The sequence below is a fragment of the Onychostruthus taczanowskii genome, unplaced genomic scaffold (assembly GCF_017590055.1).
Source record: "Onychostruthus taczanowskii isolate IOZ18803 unplaced genomic scaffold, ASM1759005v1 scaffold6, whole genome shotgun sequence".
Classification (NCBI taxonomy): domain Eukaryota; kingdom Metazoa; phylum Chordata; class Aves; order Passeriformes; family Passeridae; genus Onychostruthus; species Onychostruthus taczanowskii.
In genome coordinates this window covers 671,606-690,042 of record NW_024503679.1, presented here as the reverse complement: position 1 = coordinate 690,042, position 18,437 = coordinate 671,606, and the positions used below count along the sequence as shown (strand labels likewise).

The 18,437-nt window shown below is 48.4% G+C and overlaps 1 protein-coding gene across 5 annotated transcripts in view; it reads left to right on the top strand.

The window, feature by feature from the left end:
* The window catches only part of NEO1 (neogenin 1), a 171,594-nt gene that overhangs the window by 130,081 nt on the left and 23,076 nt on the right, over positions 1-18,437 (top strand). For 4 of the 5 annotated variants that reach the window (XM_041418780.1, XM_041418779.1, XM_041418777.1 and 1 more), the window contains exons 9-17: positions 3,785-3,939; positions 4,439-4,587; positions 5,976-6,114; positions 9,988-10,037; positions 10,500-10,644; positions 12,277-12,387; positions 15,397-15,591; positions 16,171-16,266; positions 17,252-17,475. In XM_041418780.1, the coding sequence (XP_041274714.1) occupies positions 3,785-3,939; positions 4,439-4,587; positions 5,976-6,114; positions 9,988-10,037; positions 10,500-10,644; positions 12,277-12,387; positions 15,397-15,591; positions 16,171-16,266; positions 17,252-17,475 (1,264 nt within the window). The remainder of the gene's footprint in view (positions 1-3,784; positions 3,940-4,438; positions 4,588-5,975; positions 6,115-9,987; positions 10,038-10,499; positions 10,645-12,276; positions 12,388-15,396; positions 15,592-16,170; positions 16,267-17,251; positions 17,476-18,437) is intronic. The other variant, XM_041418778.1, reaches the window with a different exon arrangement.

Genomic DNA, 18,437 nt, shown 5'->3' with positions numbered 1-18,437 from the left:
GTAGGAGTTGCACACTCCTGGAGGAGCTGCACAGGCAGTGGAGGAGTTGCACACTCCTGGAGGAGCTGCACAGGCAGTGGAGCAGTTGCACACTCCTGGAGGAGCTGCACAGGCAGTGGAGCAGTTGCACACTCCTGGAGCAGTTGCACAGGCAGTTTAGGAGTTGCACACTCCTGGAGGAGTTGCACACTCCTGGAGGAGCTGCACAGGCAGTGCTTGAGCATGGTTGGATTGTTTGCAAGCCTTCCAACAGCTGCCACCTGCCTTCAGCAGCCTGCTGGGGACAGAGCAGCAGGAGTGTCACAGCTCCTCAGGGAGCAGGGGAACATCCCCTGGAAGCCCTGCTGGGAGCAAGAGGCACATCAGGCTTCAAACCCCTGCAAATCCCCCCTCACTCAGGGCCAGCTGTGAGGTGGGTGTTGGTTAAACCCCGTGCTCAGTGCTAAATGCCAGTTCCCTCCTCAGAATTGCTGTAAACAGAAATCTGGGAAATGCCTCACAATCATCACTCGTGATGTATTATCCCTGTGGATGATATCAATCTACCCCTTCTCCTTCCTGATGGGATCTACTGCTCAGAATTACAGTTTCAAATTGTGATAAGTTTGAGGAAGCTGAAATGAACATTCATTTGGAGCAATGCTTAATTAATTGCAGATTAGCTTATCAGATTTATTACTCAAGGGAAAATTATCTGTTCACTTTATTGATGACAGTGTGAGACACAAAGTCATTTGGAACAGAAAACACTCCAGAGGGGAATTCCTGCTCTTCCTCAATCCTGTGGATAGACATCTTGTCCAGGCTCTTGGCAATTAACTGAGGCAATTTGTAACATTTTATTTGCCTCACAAATGTTTTTCTGTTACTCCCTTAATTTGGTGATATCCAAGGTGCTCCAGGCCAGGCAGGATGGAGCTTGGAACCCCCTGGGGCAGTGGAAGTATCCCTGCCATGGCAGGGGTGGCACTGGATCACTTTTCATTTCTGTTCCAACCCAGCCTGTTCTGTGATTCCAAAGGGAGCATTACAAAGTGAGGAGGCAGCAATGGAGGGCCATTTCTGCTTCGTGGGCTGCCCAGTGTCACCAGCCATGGCTTGTCCCACCCTGGCCTGGTGACATCATGAGGCTCCCCTGGAGGTGGGAATGAGGGGGTGTCCCCTGTCACAGTGCCTGGGGACCTGGGGGAATCTGATCAGATGGGAGTTACTGTCTCACACAGCTGCAGGGTTATTTCATCCCCATGGCAGGTATTTATTTACTTCACACTCAAGGCAATTCCCCTGAAAAGGGAGTGAAAATTCAAAAGTGCTGCAGGGAGGTTTGATTCTGGGGAACTTTAGACAAGCACTCAGGCAGAAGAACCGCAGACTTCAAGATTTGGACAGGAAAAAAAGGAAATAATAGCACATTAAAAGAATAAAAATGGCACATTGATGGTCGGAGGTAGTAAATTACACATGTGGGATGTTGAAACACTGCTGAATTCACAGTTAACTGTGGTGTGCTTCAGACACAGCAAATGGAGTTTAATTGTGTGTAATCACACTCAGAATGCCTCTGGAGCTCCCTGCCAGGCCCCACAGCTGGCACACACAATATCCACTCCCTAACAGCTCCCCAAAGTTGCTTTTTTAGATGTAAGTGCAGCTTTAACCTTGGCATTTCCAGCCAAACTCCTGGGCTTGCACTGAAGGCTCTTCCTGTGGGTGCTTGAGAGTTCCTGTGAGCCTGGACTGGAGTTCCCAAAGCTCCTGAACTGGGGATTAGAGTGGAGTCATGGAACAGTTGTAAGGATCTGCGGGGTACTGCAGTCATTCCTGGGCCCATCTGCTTGGTGCCTGTTATCCCAACCTGAGCACGTTGGAAAAGGTGCTCCAGGCTCCCCAGGAACAGCCATAAAGGAAGGATTCACTCAGCACTTAATTAGATTAATCTCACCCTATTTTTACCAAGCTGTTGTGAAGCCACATCCCTGGTTATTACTGAAAATTTGCAATACTGTGACTTGTCTATTTATTTTTGGTAGATGTCTTTCCAGTAATTTTTTTTTTCTAATTTTAAATAATAACCTTCGTTTGCTGATTACCATTTTTTCTTAGATCAAATCAGGGAGTGCACTTGCACTTGAGACAGAAAATGCTATATTTTGCATGTTAATGGGAGCTGGATGTCACCTCACAGCTGTGAATCCATTGGCACCTAGGCTGGGCTCTCAGATCCCATCCTTGTAGTTACAGCACGTCTTAAGGAAGCTCCACTTGGAAACGTGTTTTCAAGAAAATTTTGTGCTCAAAGTGGAAAAATTAGCAATGAAAATTAATAAAAAGCTGAAGTAAATAAAGCTGTTTATGCACTGCCATTTTAGCTGAGCTCATGAAGGGGAACATTCTAGAAAATGGATGTAAATAGATATTTAGTTACAGAGAGTGCATTGTTCCCCTCTATAGATACAGTTTAATAGGGCAGAAACCAACAGGGATTTCAGAATGTTTTCAGCCAGGTTCTGCTAAATCAACCACACCAGTGGATGTAAAAAAAAAAAAAATTAAAAATGGGAGTTTTGGAATCCTCTTTCCCTGATAGAAACTGAAGCAGAGTGGCTGGAAGGGGAAGGGGAGCCTGGGGCGGTTCTGCTGGAGTTCCCTTGTCAGAAATGCTTTAACAAGTGTCAGTGGGGCTGAGGCTGGCCTGTCCCTGCCCATCCCTGTCCCAGGGGGAGCCTGGCAGCCCAGAGGGGCTGCATGGTGCTCAGAGCAGGCACAGTCCCCCGCATTTGCTCACTGGGAAGTTCTTGATTGCTGCTTTTGGAGTTCTTGGCATTCCCAGGGAGCTCCTTCCCAGGGGAGGATGGATGGCATTTCCCAGACACAGCCCCGAGCAGCTCAGGTGCGGGGCAGTGCCTTGAAATAAAGGCTGCCCTTGGTTTAATGATTGATCTCCTAATCTTCCCCTCAATCCCTGATAAGAACAGCTGGAGTTTCCTGGATGGCGTTTGGCAGAGGCCTCGTTGTGCAGGGGAAACGTCGTGTTCCGGTGCCAGGGTTGGCTGGAGGTCACTGAGCAGCAGCAATGCCCCCTCCAGGTGCCCCCCACATGACCTGTGTGCTGCCAGCTGGGTTAGGGCTTCCAGCTTGCAGCATGCCAAACTGACATGCCCCCTCCCATGCCAAGAGTGTTCCTTCTGTGGGCTCTGGTACCCTGCATCTGCCTCCAGGAGTTGCTGGAGGTCGGAATTTTCACTTCACCTCCACTCTGTGGAAGCAGTGTCAGAGCCATGGCATTGCCCTTGGTGTTCCAAACAAATCCAGACATCAGCAAGGAGCCGAGGCAAGGCTGGAGGTAGAAGAGCATGTTAAAACAGCTCCTTTGAAAAATCCCCAAAAAGCAGCCCCACAATATTAACAGGAATGCCCTAAATCTCGCCAGACTGCTAAAATAGTTTCTGTGCTGGCTCCTGAGCTGTAGGATAAACTGTCACTGGGAATTATCACTTGCTGTCACGGGAATAACAAAGAAACCACTTCGAGTTTGTGGGTGTCAAGTGTAATTTATTCTGTTCCTTCAGTGCATTCGGTTTTGTGCAAAGGGAAGTAGCACAATTGGGAGCAGTTTGTCAGCAGCACTTCTGGCACACGCTTGTGGTGTTGTGCAGGGAGCACAGTGCAAACCCCACGTCATTTACACGCTGGGTATGTTCAGATGGGACATGCCACAGGAGCAGCTACTCCTCATTTGCTAATCACTGGTGCTGTCTGTGCCCAACCCTTTTGTTTCCCAAAGGGAACGTGTGGAAAACACGAGTCGTCCTGGAGAGACGCAGGTGATGATCCAGAACCTGATGCCAGAGACAGTTTACGTGTTCCGGGTTGTGGCCCAGAACAGGCACGGCCCCGGCGAGAGCTCGGCACCGCTCAAGGTGGCAACGCAGCCCGAGGGTGAGCAGGATGTTCCTGGAATTTGCCTCACTTTGGCATTGATACTGATTTTATTTTTTTATTCTCCCCATTCACAACCTTTCCCAGAATCTGATGCTTTTTAAAAGTTGTGCTTGTGGACCGCAGTTTCCAAAGAGTTTCCGTGTCGGTGGGATTGTGGGATTTAGTGTCACCATTAAGAACTGATGGGCCCTTCCTTGCTAAATTCTCTAAACTGTTCTAACAGGAATGCATTTTGCTATTACTTGGCATTTGCCTGAAGTTTTCTCTTTTTCAGTTAATGACCATTAACTTTTCAGGCAAATGCCAAGTCACTTGGTAGGGTCATTCTAGACGAAAGGAAGCAGGATCTCCTTTGGAAATTTGGCCCCACCTTCCACCCTGCAGTGAATCCATGTGGAATGTCACAATGGGAAACCCTCCCCCCCCTTTTCCTGGGGTGCTGGCCAGGGTGGGCACCCCGGGCTCAGGACTAACAGAGTTCCCCCTTGTGTTGCAGTCCAGCTGCCCGGCCCCGCTCCCAACATCCGCGCCTTCTCCAGCTCCCCCACCAGCGTCACTGTCACCTGGGAGACACCGCTCTCGGGCAACGGGGACATCCAGAACTACAAACTCTACTACATGGAGAAAGGACAGCACACAGAGCAGGTACAGAGCCTGCTGCACCCCCTCAAACTGCCCTGAAGGGCTGCACACACCCTGGGGAGGGTCTGCTTTTCTGACAGACTGAATGCTTTAGCCTCAGATGTGGGGTTACTTAAAATCAGATTTCCAACATGAAATGTTTGTGTCTGGGCTGGGAATGAAACCCATTTTATCGGTGATGCCCTGATTTGGTATTTGTTAAGATCAAGTAGCTTTTGGGGAATTCCATCATACCACGAGAGGAGAGGGCAGAGAGCAGCCGTGCCATTATTGAGCTGTTCTGGTGCAGATGATGTTAAAGATGTTTGCACAGTTATGGGCTGGGTGTTAGCAGTTCAGGCTAAATACTGATTTTTGACATGATCCCTAATCCAAACTTTCTTGAATTCTTGGACCCAGTGATTGATATTTTGGTATTGCAGAGCATCCAATTAATTTAATTTTCTTAGTATTCCACTGAAGCATTCGGTGTGTTCTGTAGGAGTATGGGCTGCCACCTGAGAATAAAAAGGATTAATCCCAGTCCTCCCAGCCACATTCCCATCTGATTGTATATCAGTATCATTCCAGCTTTAAAAAGCAAAGGGAAGAATATTTTTCTTAGCTTTGAAATATTTTTACATCAGTTTTTAAATAGGGCTGTTGCCTTTTGTGCTTCTGCATCCCACTATTCATACATATATAATCACTATTATAGTGATATATATTGTGATAGTTTTGAGCATTTCCAGGTCCCTTTTCGTGTCCAGGACCAGTGTCCATGTTAGGATTTAAATAGGACATGGAGAATTTTCTCTGGAAACTCAGAGCTGGCATCCTCCCAGGTCCTGGCTGTGCCTGAAGGTGACACACAGGATTCGCTCCTGCTGTGGGTTGTGCAGGAACTCTGTGGCTGATGGCACTGCAGTGATGCCTTGTGAAAGCTGACCTGGAACAGGGACTAGAGGGAGCTAAAGAATAAAGTAGGGATTTATTAAAAGGATATCCTCAATAGATCCACCTTGGGTAGCACAACCCAAAATGGCCACAAAAAAATGGACAACCAGTCACAGGGACTCACACTTTTATAGGTTTTGGTCCATTTGCATATTGGAGCTAATTGCCCAATTACAGCTTTAGTCCATGAACTCCCACCCTTGTTTTCTCTCTTGGGTGTTTGTTGGTCCACATTGTTTGTGCTCTATGGGGCTGAGATCTGGATCATTTGTCCTTGGTGCCCAGCTAGAGCAGGAATTGTTTTGTCTCCCTGCTCTGTGCAGAGAGCTCACCATCCCCTAATGTGAATCCCAGACCCACACACTAAAGCAGCACAGAATCTGAAAAACAGAAAAGCTAAAGCTGAGGCATGAGCAGAGCTGACCTGAGCTTGCCTGGGGGTGTTGTTGGGGCAGGACGTGGACGTGGCGGGGCTGTCGCACACGGTGGCGGGGCTGAAGAAGTTCACCGAGTACAGCTTCCGCGTGGTCGCCTACAACAAGCACGGCCCCGGCGTCTCCACCCACGACGTCGTGGTGCGCACCCTGTCCGACGGTAAAGCTGCTCCACTTCTTTGCATTTTGGGCTTTTTCCAGCAGTTAGCAGTGATATTTTTGCCTGACATCCGGGAGAAATGATGAGGAGGACTCCATCTTATCAGAAGGCTAATTAATTACTTTATTAGACTATATTATTCTGTACTGTATTACATGATATTACATTATATCTAAACTGAATCTGCCGAGCACTCAACTCAACTGCCCAGCATCTCGTGACTGTCAGCTGACAGTCCTGACACACACCTGGATTCAATTGCCAATGAATCAAAACACACACACATGAATCCAATTATCAGTTCCCTTCAGGTAAACAATCTTCCACAATATATTCCACTTGTGAACCACACAGGAGCAGTAAATGAGATAAGAATTGTTTTTTCTTTCTCTGAGGATCAGAGAATGTGAATCCCAAAAATATTCTTGGGAAGTTGTGCCTTGTTTTTCTCTGTGAAGAGAAATGTGGCTACATTATCTGGTAATTTCTGACAAGTGAATCTTTAACCAGGCTTTTATGGGGTTTGTTCATTGTTGCATGTGGGTATTCATGGTCAAAATCCCCCCGGAGGCTTTCCAGAACTGGGTGAAGGAAAATTGCTACACCTGCAGAAGTGTCTGGGATTGTGATTCCAGAACAATGGTGTCCTTCATTCCAGCATCAGCCTTTTATATCATGGGTTATTGAGCCTACATTGAGCATGGACAGAAAAAAAAATACACTGAAGGCACCAACTCCAAATTATTTTCTAGGTTCACTCACATATGGAGAGACTCTTGGTTTTGGAGTGCTTCTATTTTAATTGTGTTCCTGTGTTTGCACTGCAGCACAGGTATTGTTAAATGCATTGCACAGAGTGGTGAGAGCAAGATGTGAGGTCGGTATAAGGCAGATAAAGAGGTGATGTGAGCAAACAGAGATACATGAGCAACTGCAGAGTGATCAGAGGTAGTGATAACTTGTATTTGTTAGAGAGAAGTTTATACAGAAGAGCACTCAGAGGGAAAGGGAGCAGAGCCTGGAATCCTGTGACCAGCAGCAGAGAGGAATATTGTCCAAACTCTCTCTGGGTCCAGGTTTGTTTCTGGGGCACTTCCTGACTTGGCAGTTGTTTTTGTGTATTTGCTAATTCAGTTCCTCTTCCATGGGACCCTGTCAGCATCTTCTTGAACCTACATCAGCTTTTATCCACAACATCAAGTGGGAAAAGGTTCCACAGATAAATTTCCTCTGAAAAATCCTCCCTTTCTGTCTGTTGTGCCCCTGCTCTGTGTTGGGGTCACTTGTTGCCTGGGGCTGTGCTCCTGAAGGAGGCAATACTCAGTGTCCACTGATTATTCTTATGTCCCACTCCTCATTCTGTGGGCCTTTGCCATGGTTTCCCTGGTTCATGCATTTGCCAGATTCCAGAGACACAGGAGTGGTTGCCCATTTGTCCTGTGGAAGCTGATTCAACCTTTAGTGCTCTTTTCTGAACTTTTCTCCAGGTTCCTTTTCTCCTGTTTTAAAAACTCACAGGGGACAACAATGGTACCCAAGGTGTGAGTGGGGAATTACTTGCATTTGAGGAGTTTTTTGGGCTCTTCTGAGCACCAAGAGGAATCAGCCTGAGGTCTTTGTGCAGTCCTTCACCACAGGATCCCACCCTGGGATCTGTCCAGCTCATCTCCCCCCTTCTTCTTGCTCTGGCCTTTCTTTCCATGAGCACTTCCCTCTCATCCCCTCATTGCTTAAAAGTGAAGGGATTTCTCTTGAAAGACAGAGAAATCCCTATTCTGCTCCTGCTTTCTCAGTTTCATGCTTTAGTGTTCCTTTGGTTGATTTGGTGGAAGTTTCTGAACCAGCAGGTGCAGTTTGAGTGGTCCCATTTTAGTGCTGGCACCACTTTGCCACCTCTGGTACCAAGATAAACTGAGAGAGGTTACAGAAGTCTTGCAGCTGTTTCGTTCCCCAGTTCCTTGAGGATTCCTGGATGGATAACACATGGCCCTGGCAAGAGCCTGCTGTTCCCTGTGTCTGACTCTTCCATAATCCCTTCCACTGGCACTGCAGTGGGAGAGACCATGGGAATCCTTTGGAGGGTGTCAAGGAAACCTCTCCTTTCTCTTCCCCTCACTACCAATGCAAAGAGAGGCTGGGGTGGCCTTACCTTTGTCTTTTTCTGCCCTACCTGACCATTTGCTCACTGGTTTCCCTAAAGGGCTGCCAGCTCCTTGGTTGTTTGAAGAAGAATTTATTATTAGTTACAACGTCATTTAAAAGTTTTCTTGGAGTTCTTTCTTCTCCAGCTTCAGTTTTCACACTTAACCTATAGGTCTTACTTTCCAAAGCTCTCTGAAGGATGTCATCTTGCTTCTTACAGTCTCATAACCCTGGAAAGCTCTCAGATCTTTCCAAAATGATGCATATTTTCCTCCCATGTTTTCCTGTTGTGTCCAGGAGCAGTCTCCATGTCCCCTGCAGGGATTTCTCCCTAAGCTTCCTTTAGCGCTGATTTAACAAAGCATCTGCATTTTTATGTAGGTTTTTGCTCCTAATCTGCTACAGAGCCTTGTTGCAGGGATAACTCTGCAGGTATTACCATTTGAACCCAGGTTTATGTGCTGCTCCTGAGGATTGCTTCTCCTCTCCTGGAATTCCTGATCAGGGATTACAGCTGGGAGTGGACTCTGAGCCTCACAGCCTCATGGAGGCCCTTCCCTCACAGTCTCAGCCATCAGCATGTCCTGGTGCTCCTGCCAGGCTGTCTCCATGTGCTGTCCCCCTCCAGGAGATGCCTTTCCAGAGCAGCTGTGGCTGCCCCTGGATCCCTGGCAGTGCCCCAGGCCAGGCTGGATGGGGCTTGGAGCACCCTGGGGTAGCAGAAGGTGTCCCTGCCCATGGCAGGGGTGGCACTGGAGGAGCAAGGAAAGCTTGGCTTTGTATCCTCTCCTCTCCACTGTGCTGCTCCTCAGGCCCCAGCTCTCCATCCTCAGGTGTGCTGATTTCAGGCTCAGCTGGGCTGGCAAGGGCAGGCAAATCCTGCTCCTCTCCATTTCTGCCGTGGGGTGGTGGTGAGGGAGGTTTCACCCATCCTTTACAAACTGTTCTTGCACTTCATGCCCAGGGGGGTTCCCTGGCATGTTACTGTGGCTGGGCTGAGTTATTTGGAAGATGAATTCTGCAGGCTGGAGCAGTCCTCATCCCTCTTTATCCCTGTGCTCCTTGCTCATCCTTGTGCTTCCCTGGAGCCTCCCCTTCCTGCCAGGGAAGCCTCAGATCTGCCAGCTGAGGGGGCCAATGTTTGCTGTGGAGCCACAAGGAATTCCCTGCTCCCAGGGTTTTTCTTGCACTCCCTTTTTGCCTGGATTTCACTGCCATGGGGAGTGAGTAAAGAACAAGCAAAGAGTGGGAGTTCAAAGGCAGCCCCAGTGTCTGAGATGCTCTTCACCTCCTCACTGTCACAGGGCCCTGGGGACTCAGAAGTTTCCTGTTACAGAAAATCAGGATAACAAAATCTAGGCCAGAAATTTAAATATGGGCTCCCCTAATCAAGCAGTGTGTTCAGTAAAGATTTGCCTTGGGAAAGAGCTGGATAGGATAATTTCTTTGAGAGTTTGAAAAGTGCTTTTAAATATAAACCATATTTTATTTAGATAGGTGTGCAAATAAAGACCTGAATAAAGAGTTTTTTTCTTCAGGATGAAAATACAGAACCATCCTGTATTCCATTCACTGTGTCAGAAAGTACCTGTGGGAGGATTGGTAGTTCCTTCATCTGCTGCTTAAACCAGAATGGTTTGTACTTCCATAGCAAATGAGAGCAGAGAGTAGTTGGGTGTGGAAATGCAATATTTGGAAGTTTTGGGGTTGTAATTCCTTTGATGTTTCCAGTCCCCAGTGCTCCACCACAGAATCTAACGCTGGAGGTCCGGAATTCCAAGGTAAGCTTGGAGCATTTCCTGCTGGCAATGGGTAAATAAAAGGCTGGGGGGTCTTAGATTGGCCATATTTTAGAGCTGCTTTGGGTCTTTTTTCCTCCCATGCAGCTTTTGAGCTCTTTATAGAGAATATCTGAATGGAGAATATATTTCTGAATATCTTTATGGAGAATATCTGAATGTGGGGCTTGGAGAAACTGCAGTCCAGCTGTGGGTTGGCCATGGTGGGATGCAGTGGCAGTGCTAATGATGGGAGGGATTTAATGAGGCTGGAAGGATCAGAGCTGGAATCCCTGCTCACTGCTGTTTGCAGTGTGGGCACACACAGTCACACTTCTGGAGTGCCTTGAGCCCTTGACAAAATGAAATATTTGGCCATTGTGCCTTTGTAATTGCATGTGGAGTTTATTTTTTAAAGCTTTCCTAAAGACTTTTCCCAATACCTTCCTGTGCTGCCTTTCCCAGAGCATCCTGCTGCAGTGGCAGCCCCCTCCTGCCGGGACCCAGAGCGGGCAAATCACGGGCTACAAAATCCGCTACCGGAAAGTGTCACGCAAGAGCGACGTCACCGAGAGCGTGGGGGGCACCCAGCTCTCCCAGCTCATCGAAGGTGAGCAGCAGCTGGCCTGCCTGGGTGCCTGGCTGTGTTTGGGGGCTCAGGGACAGGATTCCATGGGGCTCTTGCCTTGGAAGACAAACAGAAGCAGCTCCCAAAGGAGCTCTGTGGTCCTATGGGCTGAAGGTGGAGCCTGGGGCCTGGTGATCTGATTCCTAGCCCTCATTGGGCCTTGGATTTGCTAAGTGGACTGGATGGTTCCTTACAAAATGTGGAGAAGGACTGGGCTCACTGTGTGCCCAAACACCAGAGATGAAGGTGTGGAAAAGGAGGGCAGAGGAGCAGGGACTGGGCGGGGTTGGCACAGGCTCCTGTGCCCAGCTCTGAGCCCTGGGAATGGCTGACCTCAGGCATCCATGGAATATTCTAGAGGGAATGCCTTTCATCCTTTTGTACACTTAAAAACTCAGTCTAGTCCATCACTTATTGTCAGTCACTTGTTGCCAGCAGAGCTACAGTTGTGTTCAGCAGAACAAGCAGTGCATGAGAACAGCAGCAACGCTACACTGTGTTCCTCTTTAAAATCTCTGTAAATGAATACTTGGTCAAAAGAGAAGAAACTGGGAGATTCTGGAAGAGTTTCTAACAAGATATTCTGATTTTTTTCTCAGAAACTCCAGCTGTGACTTAACAAGTCTCAGTTTTCTCACAGAATTGAGATATTCCTGTAATTCCACTATATTTCTGCCAGCAACAAAACCTGCTGGAGAGGTTCAGTACATCAAATCTTGAGTGCTCTGATTTTTTAGTACAGACTCTTACATGCATTAAACAGGTGTGTGAGTTTGCTCACCTGCTGCCTCTGTGCCACCCCCAGGTTTGGTGATGGTGGCAGCGTTCCTGTTCTTAAAACTAATTAATTAAACTAATTAACAGCCCTAAGTTAAAGCCTGGCTGCCAACAGGCCCTCGCAGTCCCTTCCAGCTGATGCTGTGGGGACAGTGGGAGTGGAAGGCTGGGTTATCCTTGGTTCCTGGGATTTAATTGGGAGCTGTAGGAATTGCTAAGGTGGTGGAGCTGTGGCAATTGCTGGGCTGATGGAGCTGTGGGAATTTCCCCCTATCCTGATGGCTCAGTGGGATGTAGCAATTGCTGGGCTGATGGAGCTGTGGGAATTGTCCCCTCTCCTGATGGCTCTGTGGGAATTTCCCCCTATTCTGATGGCTCTGTGGGAATGGCCCTTGTCCTGATGGCTCTGTGGGGATTGCTGGCCTGATGGTTCTGTGGGAGTTGCTGTCCTGATGGCTCTGTGGGGATTGTCCCCTGTCCTGATGGCTCTGTGGGGATTGCTGTCCTGATGGCTCTGTGGGGATTGCTGTCCTGATGGCTCTGTGGGGATTGTCCCCTGTCCTGATGGCTCTGTGGGGATTGCTGTCCTGATGGCTCTGTGGGGATTGCTGTCCTGATGGCTCTGTGGGGATTGCTGTCCTGATGGCTCAGTGGGGATTGCTGTCCTGATGGCTCTGTGGGGATTGTCCTGTGTCCTGATGGCTCTGTGGGGATTGCTGTCCTGATGGCTCTGTGGGGATTGTCCTGTGTCCTGATGGCTCAGTGGGGATTGTCCCCTGTCCTGATGGCTCTGTGGAGTTGCTGTCCTGATGGCTCAGTGGGGATTGCTGTCCCCAGGGCTGGAGCGAGGCACCGAGTACAGCTTCCGCGTGGCCGCCATGACCGTCAACGGCACCGGCCCCGCCACGGACTGGGTGTCAGCAGAGACCTTCGAGAGCGACCTGGACGGTGAGAGCCTGGGCTGGGGCAGCCGAGTGGGGAACACATTCACTTCATTTCACTGCCACTGGCTGCCTCTTTGAGCAGCAAACCTCTGTGCTTTCACTGCTGTTCTAGGTGTACAGTGGGGTTTATTTAGAATTGACATCAGCTTCTGTTTTAACAGAAAATTCTTGCCAAGTCAATAAGGTGGCTTGAAGTGGAACTGCTTCTACACTTCCTAGTGCTTTATGTTGGCACCAAGTGCTTTCTGCTAAGGAATATTCATTTATAGTGACAATGAGATGTCACAGTAGGGAAGATGTTACTATGATATTTTTATGAAAATCCTTTGCTAGGAATTTTCTCCTATTCTAGCTGAGAAGCCTCAGAAAATAAATGTAAACCATAACTATCTGATGGCTGTGGAATGTGGTCTAGACATTGTTTACCACCAGGTGCATCTGATTGGTCCATGTAAGTTGTTTCTACTTAATAACCAATCAAAAATCCAGCTGTGTCAGACTCTGAGCGTGATGAGCTTTTGCTATCATGCCTTTCTGTTCCTTTCCAACTTTCTGATAGATCCTTTTCTCTCTATTCTTTTTAGTATAGCTTTAGTATGACATTTTAATATAATATCATAATATAATAAATCAACCCTCTGAAACATATAATCAAGATTCTCATCTCTTCCCTCATCCTAAAACCCTCAAACAAAACCATAGAAAGAAATCATTGAAAACATTCTCAGCCACAGCCCTTTGCAGTCTTACCCCCATGTTGGTGCTGTGCTTTCTTTGACCCACAGTAACTTATTTTGCACAGAAGAAAAGGGAGATGAATTATATTTTCTGTATTTTCTGCACCACATCTCCCATCAGAAATTCTGTCGTAGGTATTAAATATAAATTATATTGGAATTGTGGGTATTAGAATAATTACATTGAAAACTCTGATGATGGCAGAAAGGTTCCTGAGCCTGTTGGAGCATTAAATGGGATTTTTCAAAGCTCTTTGAATGTGCTGTAAAGGGTTCTCCTCAACAGAGGGTCTGCTCCACCAAGCCCATGGATTTTTGTGCTGTGTCAGCCATCCTGGCAGCTGGGAGGTGCAATAATGGAAATGAGTCAAGATTTGCTCCCTGCTGCTGGAGGATCCTTCAGCTAAGGAAGGCTGGAAAGCCCTTCTCCCATCTCTGTCTGTGCAAAGCTGATGCTCAGCTTAATCCTGGTCCTCCTGCTCATTCTCCAGTGTGAACAGAGCAGTTCAGGGATGTGGGGACTGGGAATTCCTTGATCCGTGTGTCTGTTGGACCTTGGTGGATGTGACACGCCCTTGGAGCTGCCAGCTCCCCAAAGTGGGGCAGAGCTCTGTAAATGAGCACTGCACTCACAGGGCAGTGGAAGTGTCTCTGGACTGGAGTTAACAACACTTTGCCAGAGGACAGCACCAGGATTAAACTTAAATTTAAACAGGGAAGAAGGAGGAAGAAGAAAAATAACCTTTTCCTTCTCTGTTGGCTTTGTCATTTAAATTTTTGCACTCTGAATGTTGCTGGAAATCTGACTTTTTTCACATTCTTTCCATTGAATAAAGTAATAAAAATTGACATTTAAGACAACATAACACGATATTCATATAACTCTGCATACACCTGTGAGATCTGTGTGTGCACACTGCATTTCTTGGATTTCTTTCTTTAGGAAGCTCATGTGAATAATTTTAATACCATGCAAATACATTTACGGCTTATCTTGCATTTCTTAGGTTCAACAGACACATGAGGCATCATTTCTGTTTATTCCACAACTGCTTTTTGAGTTTAAATATAAAGGAATTCCCAGCAGAGTCCCATGGATGTAAAGGGGAGCAGGAGTGTTACAATTCCACTCTGGAGTCAGAGCAGGTTCCTCCTGAGTGCAGAGCAGGAGGTGTTGAACAGTTGTAGAGAGTTTGTCCCCAGTGCAGTGGAAATGTCACCTCTGGTGCTGCCCTTGGAGCTTTGCTGTGTTGAAAAGTTGGGAACTGGAGCTGCTGGGCTGTGTCAGCAGCAGCCCCAGAGGTCGCCGGGCTGGGGGCCAGGCCTGTGCTGTGATCCAGCTAATCCTGTTGTGGTGCTTTATTAAATATTTGTAGAGAAGTGCAGCGTGTTTCATTAAAAAAGAAATCCCTGCAGGAAGCACAAGTCCTTGATTCCATTTGGAGTGGGGAACTCCATTTGCTGGTGCAGGGAATTATCCCTAATCCGCAGCACCCAACAAAAGGATGGATTTCATTTCTGAGAAGTGAACCCAAAGTTAGGGACACTCCAGGGATAGGAGGGAGATTGCCTTTAGGTTCCACTCAACAGTGGGGAAAAGTCTCTTAGGAGAAATATTAGGGGCTTACAGTGGCACGTTGTGGAAGTGTTCTGGAGCTAGGGATCCACATTCCGTGTCCCTGTGGGATGGGGTGAGACTTGTTTTGCTTTTGGGGGAAGGGTTTGAACATTTCTGTGTAGTTCCTGCTTATGTTGTATGAATTATGGGAATCCAGGGATCTAGGCAGGGACAACTGTAGGACAAGTGAGGAGAACTCTTTGCAGTGCAGCTCTTACAGATGTGGAATATCCTATTTAATGCTACAACCAGCTCAGGAACTTTTCTTTCATCACCAGAAAAGTGATGAAAAATTCTTTTCTGTGTAATTACTGTAATACCCACAAGTAAGGAATATGATGGAACTGCAAGTAGATGAATTTTTGGAGGAGAAGGATGGGATAAAACTGGGTGATGACTTGGGCAACATGGATCTGATACACAAACCATCCCAACCCCCTAAGCTTCAGCACAACTGTGCTGCCTTTTAAAGGGTGAATCTATTGGAATGTAACGTTAACATTCTGCTCTTGGAGCTCTTTGCTCTCTGCTGCACCCCAAAGTTTCATTGTGCTCGTTCCAACACACAGAAGTGCTTTGTTTGCCCTTCCTGCCTCCTGGTGTCCATGTCAGTGCCTTTCTTTGAGAGAAGCCTTGCCCTGCCTCCCTGTCCCTGCAGAGAGCCGTGTGCCCGAGGTGCCCAGCTCCCTGCACGTGCGGCCGCTGGTCACCAGCATCGTGGTGAGCTGGACCCCGCCCGAGAACCAGGACGTGGTGGTGAGGGGCTACGCCATCGGCTACGGCATCGGCAGCCCCCACGCCCAGACCATCAAGGTGGACTACAAGCAGAGATACTACACCATTGAGAACCTGGGTGAGTGCAGGGAGTGGGATCTGTGCCCCAGCTCAGCCTCCCTCTGCACTCCTGAAACAGCTTCCACGTGAGCAGCAGCCCGAGTTCGCTGTGCTCCGTGCGGAGCTGAGGGAGAAAAAGGGACTGAAATGTCACCAGCGTTCACTGGTGGCTCCTTTCAAAGGAAAATAAAGATTCACCCCTCCACAGAGCTCTCTGTGGGAGGTAAAACAGTCAGAGTGAGAGAAACAGCAATATTGGGAATTCTGTGAAATCAGGGGTTTGAGTCATTTTGGTTTTGTTCTTCTAAATTGTTTTTCTCACTCCTGATTTGGCTGTGCTTTAAGGTAGATTTACTGTAACTACAGACTTGAGCTGTGCTGTCCCTGCCCAGGCAGAGGGTGGAATGAGATGGGCTTTAAGGTCCCTTTCAGCCCAAACCAGTGTGGGATTCTGTGGCCATGAACAAAAGATCTGAGTGGAGACTTCCTCAGTTCAAACCACATATTCCAGCTCAAAATTATAAAATATGGAACAGAGAAGGTGTGGAGAAGCAGAATCCAGGATTCATTGGTTGTGCTGATTTCTTTTCCCCTTCAGATCCCAGCTCCCACTATGTGATAACCCTGAAAGCCTTCAACAACGTGGGGGAAGGGATCCCCCTGTACGAGAGCGCTGTGACCCGGCCCCACTCCGGTGAGTGCTGCCCTGCAGCTGGGATGGGCTGGGGCTGATGGCAGGGCCTGCCTGTCAGTCCATCCCCTGCTCGCTGTCCCTGTCACTGCTTGGCCTTGCACGTTCTGATAAACCACCTAAATTGGGCTCGTTTGTAAATTCCAAACTCACCTGACAACTACTAATGGATGTTCTTACTCCAGATGTTCCCCTTACTGAGCACAGCCCACGTGGGTGCAGCTCTAAAGGCCCTGAGCTGGGGTTTGTGGTCTTTCACTGAGATTTTTGAACATGATGCCTGTGTTTGCTTTGTGTCCCTCTGTTGTCACTCACACTAAACAAAATCTGGGCAGTTTTTATTTTGGCCTTGTAATCCATAAAGTGTTTAAGTAGAGAAGTGTGCAGGTGAGCTGTTGCCATGGCATGGCTCCCAGCCTGCTGACACCACCCAGGAATTTGGTGGAGGTGCAACACCTGGGGTTAGTCCTGGTGAGCTGGAATGGTTGGAGATTCTCCAGAGGATGCTGGAATTGCCGTTTCACCATTACTGCAAGTTGTTCTCTCACTGGAACCTTCCTTTGAAGGTGCCTTTTGGGACGTCCTTGTATGTTTGGGAAGTGGCATCTGCCCATCCAGAGCTCCAGCTCTGTGTCCTCCTCTTTGTTTTCTGGGAGAGGACTCAGTGGACACTCCATGCAAATGAAGTTACAGTGACTGAGTGTTTGGGGTTCCCAGGCCATGGCTGAGTGCCCTGGGCACTAATTAGAGCTATGCCAGCAGGGATTTGTTGTCTTACTGTCTGGAGGAGGGAGGACAATGCAAGAGTGATGTTATTGCCCAGTCTGATGTCACCTATTAACTCTGGCTTTTCTCTCTTTCTCTCCATTCCTCACCTTCCATCTCATTGCACTTCCCTGCATCCCCTTTTTTGTTTTGGTTGACATTAAAATGCCACCTCCTCCCTTTTTAATTATAAACCACGGCCTTTCCCCCATGGATTGCCCAGACACTTCCGAGGTTGATTTGTTTGTTATTAATGCTCCATACACTCCAGTGCCAGATCCGTCTCCCATGATGCCCCCGGTGGGAGTTCAGGCTTCCATCCTGAGCCATGACACCATCAGGATCACTTGGGCAGACAACTCCCTGCCCAAGAACCAGAAGATCACGGACGCGCGGTTCTACACCGTCCGCTGGAAAACCAACATCCCTGCCAACACCAAGTACAAGGTACTGAGTCCTGGGGAGCTGCCCAGCCCAGGCAGGGCAAGGACAGCTCTGGGAGCTCTGCTGGGCTCCTTGGAGGAGCAGGGTCCCTCCTGCCCCGCTCCCAGGGCAAGGCACAGCTCTGGCAGCTCTGCTGGGCTCCTTGGAGGAGCAGGGTCCCTCCTGCCCCGCTCCCAGGGCAAGGCACAGCTCTGGCAGCTCTGCTGGGCTCCTTGGAGGAGCAGGGTCCCTCCTGCCCCACTCCCAGGGCAAGGCACAGCTCTGGGAGCTCTGCTGGGCTCCTTGGAGGGGAAGGATTCCTCCAGCTCTACTGCCAGCTGAACACTCAGCTCTGGGAATGCTGCTGGGATGAGCCTTGGGGGCCTTGGAGCCAGGATTGCTCTGGGTCTGGTGGGAGCAGTTTTTGGTCTCTCCTGTGGGAAGGAGCTGGAGCTCTGGGTGTTGTGGCAGAGCTGCTCCAGGGAGGGAGCAGGAATTTCCAGAGCTCTGCTCTGTGGACATGGTGGTAGTTTGAAGCTTCCCCCTGCCCTGATCGCTGGGAGGCAGAGGTGTGGGTCCCCTCTGGAGAGTCACTGAAGTTGCAAGGGGTGTGTGACTGGGCCCCTCACTGAGCCATGCAGGGAGAACAGATTTACCCCCATGGTTTGGAGTTTCCTTTTAGAGCCTTTTCAGTTCCTCCAAAGCTAATAGTGAACTTTTCCTTTGGGAGCTAACTGGCTTCAAAATACACAACAAAAACTTTATTATATCCTTGCCTTCCTCCATTTTCTTGTGTTTTGATTTGGAGACTGGATTTGGGGTTTGGTTTGGTGGTTGGTTGGATTTTTTTATTAATTTTCAGTTACCTGGAGGGCTCAGAGCTGCTGACTGCAAATTTCACATTTGTAATGAGACTCAGAGGAACTGGTTGTTAAAATACCCAGCCAGTGGAGCTCCCTTTATGCTCCTGCAGAGCCAGCTTGTTG